Source organism: Falco rusticolus, chromosome 3 (assembly GCF_015220075.1).
Source record: "Falco rusticolus isolate bFalRus1 chromosome 3, bFalRus1.pri, whole genome shotgun sequence".
In the NCBI taxonomy this organism is placed as follows: Eukaryota; Metazoa; Chordata; class Aves; order Falconiformes; family Falconidae; genus Falco; species Falco rusticolus.
In genome coordinates, this window is record NC_051189.1 from 48,027,490 (window position 1) to 48,035,155 (window position 7,666).

The 7,666-nt window shown below is 34.4% G+C and overlaps 1 protein-coding gene across 1 annotated transcript in view; it reads left to right on the top strand.

Moving 5' to 3' along the window:
- The window catches only part of RB1CC1 (RB1 inducible coiled-coil 1), a 77,476-nt gene extending 70,159 nt beyond the window's left edge, over positions 1 to 7,317 (top strand). Inside the window, 4 exon segments of the mRNA XM_037379120.1 lie at positions 1,429 to 1,487; positions 3,246 to 3,373; positions 6,276 to 6,346; positions 6,709 to 7,317. Of these exon segments, the coding sequence (XP_037235017.1) occupies positions 1,429 to 1,487; positions 3,246 to 3,373; positions 6,276 to 6,346; positions 6,709 to 6,786 (336 nt within the window). The 3' untranslated portion in view covers positions 6,787 to 7,317.
- The last annotated feature ends 349 nt before the right edge of the window (positions 7,318 to 7,666 follow it).

Consider the following 7,666-nt stretch of genomic DNA (forward strand, 5'->3'; position numbering starts at 1 on the left):
CCTAGGAGTTTGGTAGGAACTGATACCTGTGTAGTTGCAAGTAAGATTTCTAGCAAAAATGATTGATAGGATCTCAAGTAGGAGCTGCCACTTTTCTGTTTGAGGTAAGACTGAAATTTACCATGTAATTTACTCCTGCTATGTATTCAGGTATGAAATTGCAGTATCTTTCAAACGCTTTCCATTTCACATTACACTTGTATATAATAACCCTGACTAGTGCAGGGCATAAGAAAGGATTGCAAGACACCTAAAAGCATATTTGATAACAGGATTTTTCTTATTCAGAATGTCAGTGAAGTGTACAAAAGGTATTTCAGGCTAGCTTTTACAGTAGAACTCCAAACATGCTGGACGTTCCTCTAAACCTCTCTGTAGATTTCCTGAATTAAACTCTTAATCTCTTGTCATCTCAGAGTAAAGTGAAATTGAAGAAAAGTGTTGTGCAAGACAAATACAAAAATATGTTATAATTAATACCAAGCCTTTGTAAGAGAAATTGGCAGCTCATTGGTGTCTAACGCAATTCAAATTTGGTTTCTAAATGGGTTCTAATAAGAACATAATATCTTTTCAATTTGATACTTGAAAATTGGTTATTTTGTAGATAAAATAAATCTTATTTCTTGTCTCTTCATACTTCTTTCTCCCCCCTTCCTTCCCAGTACATTTCTAAAACTGAAATACACTTAAAACACATGAATATCAATATTTAATTCTATTGAGCTGCTTCAGATAAGGAGCCCAGAAGGGGTTCTGCACAGTAAAAGAAATTCGTTTCAGGACACTGGCTTGTGCAGAAAAACTTGAGTTACCTCTGCAAGCAACAAAAAATAAAAAGAAGCTCCTTTTCATACCAGGAATGGTGGTATTTGGGTTTTTACATGAATTACTGAGAAAGGGAACCTTTTTTTCTGTGTAAACGCTACATAATTGAGCCTTTGTTTGGTCTTAGTGATTTTGACTCAAGTTTTGTTCAAGGGAATGCTGCTCTGTCTGTTACAGTAAACTTTAGGTTATGTGACAGTCTGTAGTAAAACTGAGAGATCATACAGAGTTCAACATCCAGAATTTAATTGTAATAAACATATTTAATCTCAAGTGTTTTACCATCAGCCTTTTTTAGAATGCCAGTGTCTTCTGTGTTAGGGTGCACAGCTATATCATAGGTCTTGTGTATACTCAGAAGAAATCTTCAATGGCACTTATCTGGAAAGCAGTTTTAAATAATGAGGGAGAAGTCAGTTATGTAAGAAATTTCATAATGGCAGAAAGGTGTGCTGTGTTCTTGAGTGAATATAAAATCTGCAAGAATAGACACTGTTTTGAAATCAATACTAAATTATTTCTCTTAACCGTATTGTTACCTGCAATATACATCTTATCATAGCTTGCCAATACTTCATGGTGTTTCTCTTTTTTGTATAGATGTCCCAGAGCATGTCATCAGTATCCTCAAGACACTCTGAAAAAATAGCAATTAGAGAGTAAGTACATGTTAATTTTCATATGAACAGATGGATATGCTTTCAATAGGTATGTAGTTAAAGAATGTCACAGTCCTCCTGTTCTTGCTGTGTGGTGAAAAGATTTATAGGCCATCTGTGTAGTTTAGCTGTCAATTATTGAACCATCCCAGCTGGCTTAATAAATAATAAACAAAAAAGGCCTTTCTGAATTCTGTGTGTTGGTGGCTGTCTTGTGTTCTGTGCCTTTCTTTACATGGTTCATAAGAATACTCCTTCATGGGATTTCTAGAATCCTCCCAGAGTTTTCTTTTAGATTACTTTTTTATTTATCTGTAACCTTCTTGAAATTGTGCTAAGAAAAAGTAGAAGGAATCCTGTTCACCCTGAATATGCATAGTGTTTCATTATATTTCAAGAGAAGTTTTACCTTTCTAGAGTCTTCAAAATTTTTGGCTTACCTTGACAGAATGAAGTGAAATAAACTCAAATATTCTGTTATATATTATTGTGTTGGCAGTGGCAGCTCCAGGTAGAATGGAAATTGCTGGGAAAAAAAGTATTAATTCTTGCAGAATATGAAAGCTACAGAAAACTGTTCTTAAGTAATTTATTGCTCTGATACTAAATGAGTAATATAAAAAATCTTTTTGCAAAGAAAACCAGCACCAATTATTCCTTTAATGGTTTCTGAATTACTAACCTTGTTGCAATAAAAATGCAAATTTGCTGTATGTACAGAATCAGATTTTCCTGTTAGCCTCTGAATATTCTGGTAACTGTCTTTGTAGTCTCTTGGTAAGTGAGGAAAATACTGTGAAAGAAGAATTAATCTGTCCAACAGAGATGTCTTTAAGTCAGTGTAGTCTGTTGTCATAGTAAATGCAGGCCGAAAAGCTTGGATTATTTATTTAATCTGAAAGTGAACTTCAAAGAAGATGTAAATTTCTCTCTAAATGTACCTGTTTACCTTTGACTATATATCTGGAGTTTGCTTTTATGGAGAAGAGTGTTCCCCTGCGCCACTTCCTCCCCCATCTTCAAGAGCAGTAGTAATACTTTGTTTTGGAGCCCTCTCATGGTCTAATGCTTAATTTGTAGCTTTTTTAGACTTTGTTTCATTAATGGGCAAATAATTTACTTCCAGCACATTTGCACTGTAAAACAGAAGTTGGAGACAGAAAAAGTTCTCTGAATATTGTGCTGTATCTTGGTATTAGAACGTGGTGGCTTTTTCTGTTATCCTAGTGTCAAAAAGAAGCGGCTTTTTGAAACTTCTCATGTAATGTCACTGCTGCCTGTCTTTTGCTTTTAACCCTTTCATGATGAACACTTCATCCCTTCTTTGTCCCGTGCCCTTAAAATTTTGAGATTTGAATAGCTACATAAATGTTTTGCTGTATTTTTCTGTGTTCAAGTTGACTTCAGTTTAAAACATCAAAAGAGTGTTTTTAAACACTGGTACACTGATCATTACCATAAGAATAAAAGTAATATAAAATTCTATTTATGTTTTAAAGCAAAACTGTCAGTTCTTCTGAAAAAATATTGAGTTGATGGATGTAGAAGAACATTTCAAAAACAGTTTTTAAAAGGTAAAGTTTTGTTGACTTCAGGAAATACAAAATATATATGAGTTGGCATAGCAGGCAGAAACATCTGTGCTGCTGTTCAACTGGGTCTCAATCTGTGCAGTACTTGGGGAAAAAACTGTAGTGTAATTAATGTAGCTTTAAACTTCTATGCCTTTTTAGTTCCCTGATTATTTTTTTTTTCCAGTTTTCAGGTTGGCGATTTGGTTCTCATTATCTTGGACGAAAGGCATGATAACTATGTATTGTTTACTGTTAGTCCAACCTTGTATTTCTTGCACTCAGAATCTCTTGCTGCACTGGATCTCAAACCAGGTGAGTGTGGTAAGTGTCAGATTACTTCCAATTATTATCTACTTATGCAAACAACACTCTTAAAATCACTTACTGTTAGAAAGTCATAAAAATGTGATAATTGAGAAGCATGTAAGATAGCTATCAGCTGTCTTTGTAGCATTTGCTATTTGTTCTGATGCTGAACATCTTTCAGTGCAGGACATTTTAAATCAAAAATGTACATAGACGTTGATGTTTTGGAAGAATAGGGAAAATATCTGCACCTTCAAAGTAAGCTGTTAAAAAAAAGAGAGAAAATGCCGATTTTGTACACACATGGAGTGTGTTAATGTGGCTATGGGGAAAACGTTCTGATCAGGCTGCTTAGCTGTTTGGTAGCACGAATTGTCTAGGTCTCGGGCATATTTTTACGTGGGTTTCTGCTTCCAATGTCTTTTTTGATGAGGAAAGTAAATACAGAACTCAAGGTAACATTTCTGTCAAAACTGCATGCTCTCTTATTTTTTAATACCTATTTTTGTTCTTTGAAGATTGTCTTTGAATATTTTTTTTCTTTAATCTTCCTCAAAGTGACTGGAATTTATGAACCCAAATACACATCTGAGATAACAAAATGTAGACCATAGTATATAGGGATTTGCAAGCAGTGTTTTGGCTGATAAAGTTTTTCCACCCAATTCAAATGGTGTTTAGCATGGCTCATAAGTTTTCAGAAAACAGTTTCTGTTTAATCTGCTTATGTTCAGGTTGATGGCACATTTGCTTTTTTCCCTCCCTTAATCTTCAGGTTTTTGTATTGACTGTTTTTGGCACCTATGTAAACTTTGTTATTTTTCCTCATTTTAAAAAAAGATTACTACTTCAATTTAACTTACGTTTTGCACTAAACTGTGAGCTGTGTGAAATAGATTCAGGTAAATATCTATATCACATGTAGTATTCTTGCAAACCCACTCACGCTGTCAACTTTGCAGAGATGTCTAAGAATGTGCATCAGAAGGAAATTTTATGTATTTATTCTAATTTACCAGTAAACATTTCTATATGTTATTGCAAGTGCAAAGCTGTCAACTTACTTTCAATGAACAGGATCACTGTAGATGTCAGTTATGATGAAAGATGATAGCTCATAAATAATTGTGGAGTCTCTAGAAGACCGCCAAGCTCTAACTGAACTGAGACTGCTGAAGGATCTGTCCCATGTGCTCTGTGAAACATATGCAAAGAGCTCCTATCTTACAGATGTAATACATTCTGAACTGCGCCATTAGTAGTACATATATAACTGTGAAGTATGGTTGATTTTCTTACTGTTGGTTTACATATGTAAGGTAAAAGCCATGTATGTCAGTCTGTATTTTACCCTGAGTACACAATTCACTGATCTGTCTGTTTTCAAGTGGACTTGGCTTGCTCCACTCCTTATCACTTGCTAACCAGAGTTAGTCTCAAATTCAAGAAAACTGCACGTAAAACAAACACACAGACTTACCATTTGCTTTAGGAGCACATTTGTCTCTAGATCAGTGCTTCAGGAAGCCATGTCTTGATTCTATTACTGCATCAGGGAAGTGGGGAAAATGAAGCACAGAACACTAGTATCATTTGCAATAGATTAAAATTGTTGTGGACCTGGGTACTACAAATCATTGCTTTAAGGGCTGCCAAAGCATTGCATCTAAATCTGACCTTTTGTACCAACATGTACGTATAAAGTTAGTAATTCTGTAGATCCACCCACAGTATTGTCAGGGATCTGGCCTATCGTAGGTTGTCTCTGCCTACATTAAGAGCACTTAAAACGCTGTGACAACACTGAAATTGGTTAAGATTTTTGTCGTCCCTTATCTTCAGGATATGGGAGTTTTCATCTGCAAATGTAAGGAAAAAATCCCTGCGTCTTTCTCACTATCCTTGTTACATCAGTGAAGTCTGTCAGCAAAGAAAATAAAAAAACCCCAAGTTTTTGTTGTGATTTAAGTATTAGTTGTGGAGCATTCAGACCAGTTATGAATAATTTGCACTGGTTTGTAGGAGTATTAGGTAGGACAGAATCTGCTCCGCTATCAATAGCCAGATTAATCTTGAAGAATAAGACCAAAATTTCAAACTGGTTCTTGAGTGACTCATGTTCTAGTCACTAGATGCAGTATCTCATTGTCATGCTTAGAAAAGCATTGATTTTACCATTACGCAGAGCGTATGTGAGCTGTTCCTTCAGACTGTTTTGATTTTTTTTTTTCTTCATGCTGTGATGAGTGATAGTTACGAAAGAGCAAAGCAAGTAAAATGGATAGAATTTCTTGGAATACAAGACAAGTATGTTTCCTCACTGTTACAGAAATAGATACAAGCTGAATGTTTATTTATGCCCACTGTTGCTTTTCTGACCTGTCAGTTTATTATTGAGGTTTTTCGCTTTTCTCCTTTCTGAACAGTATTGAGTACTCTCAGAAGACTGCAACCAAAACTAGCAGCCTTGTAGGGCTTTAAAATTATTATTTATGCATAACTAATTTCCATCAGTAATACAGAAAAATAATCAAATGTTTCAGTAAGAGCAATAATAATAGCTGAGTACAGAAGACATTCTTTGAAATACTTAAGGAAATTCTTACTTTAAGATCAAACGGTCAAGCTTGGTTGATGAGAATAATTTTGAATCATTAATTGAATTAGTTTTGATTTGCTTTTGTCTGCTCTAATGTTAACTTTAAAAACAATTTAAACTGAAAAAACATTTTTTTATTGAAAACACCAGTGAACTGTCATGACATCTGAACTTATTTAACTCAATTTCAAAAGGGTTTTTGAAGAATTTATGCTTTAAATGAGATAATTTTAGCAAATAATCTTTAACCATATTGGATGTAATATCAGGTTTTGGTTATCTAAAATAATAAATATATTCTCTATTTAGCTTCAGGTGCATCTAGGAGACCTTGGGTGCTAGGAAAAGTAATGGAAAAGGAATATTGCCAGGCAAAAAAGGTAAGGACATAATAATGGAAAATCATCTGATGAGATTAATAGAGAAGAAGTTCACATTTAAATGTTTGTGAAAGTTGTGAAAACTACTCTCCGCATAATAAGCGAGATGAAAGTTGTTCTAGGTTCTGCCATTCCTGCTCCATTTTTCAGTCAGTGAATAGCAAGAGAAAGGAAACTAGAAAAAAGAGTGAGCGAGCAGTGGCTTGCGTAGTTGTGTCCATACAGCCCAGAACCTTGCCAAACTCCAAAGGGCCTCATAAATGCTGAGGGCTGGGAATCAGTTTCTGCTTAAAAAAATATAAAAAAAACCGGAACAATAATCCCACGTTTCTAATGTAACTTGATATTTTTTTTTTTTGTAGGCACAAAACAGATTTAAAGTTCCTTTGGGTACAAAATTCTACAGAGTGAAAGCAGTACCATGGAACAAGAAAGTATAACACAACAGAGGTTTAGTTTGTTCTGTCTCCATTCTTTTTTGACTTGTCCTTCAGTGCTCGTTCATCGCTCCAAATACCAGGCCATCTTTTTATACGGGGGTCATGTGACAAGATACATCATTGATGTACTGCTTTTACTTTTTAACAGGTCACATTTTAGAAACAAGAATTTCATCAAAAACTCTGGCCCTAACTGTTCCAGTTTTTTTACCCAGACAACTTTAGGAGTGTGGACCAAATGAGTTCATTTTCTCAAAGGGCAACCACATGAAACATGGTTTGTTTACCATGTTAATTGCCTGTTAAATATACATTAGCTTGTGTTTAGATGTTAAATGTTAGTTACCATTATTACCAGCATACGTCCTTTTGTGAAATCATTATCAAAGTACTTGCACTCTTTAACAGATTCTTTATATGTGTAAAATTCATCAACTATTTAAAGAGGAGTGTTCATTGCATGCAGATAATCATATAATTTTTCTTCAACATGAGTTTGCCTCAGTAGATGAATAAAAATAACTACTGCAACTTGTTTCATTACATGAAAATGCTCTTTAATGTTAAAAAAAAACTTGTTATTTGATAGACTGATTTTGAAAATCAGTCACAGTTAGATCTGCAATCTTCAAAAGCACTTTCGACGGATTGATCACACAGATTCTGAAGGGAAGACACCTGTGCTGTTTGTTCAAAGTGAAGCACTTGTTCTTCCCAACAAAACAGAAATCTTGTATTAATCTATTTAGAAAAATCATATTGATGAAACTGTATTTCATGGTTGAGTTTCAGGAAAAAACTCATTGTACATTAACCATACAAGAGTCATTTAAGTAACAAATTATTGTAATTGTAAAAGACATGTAGAATTTTAAAACAA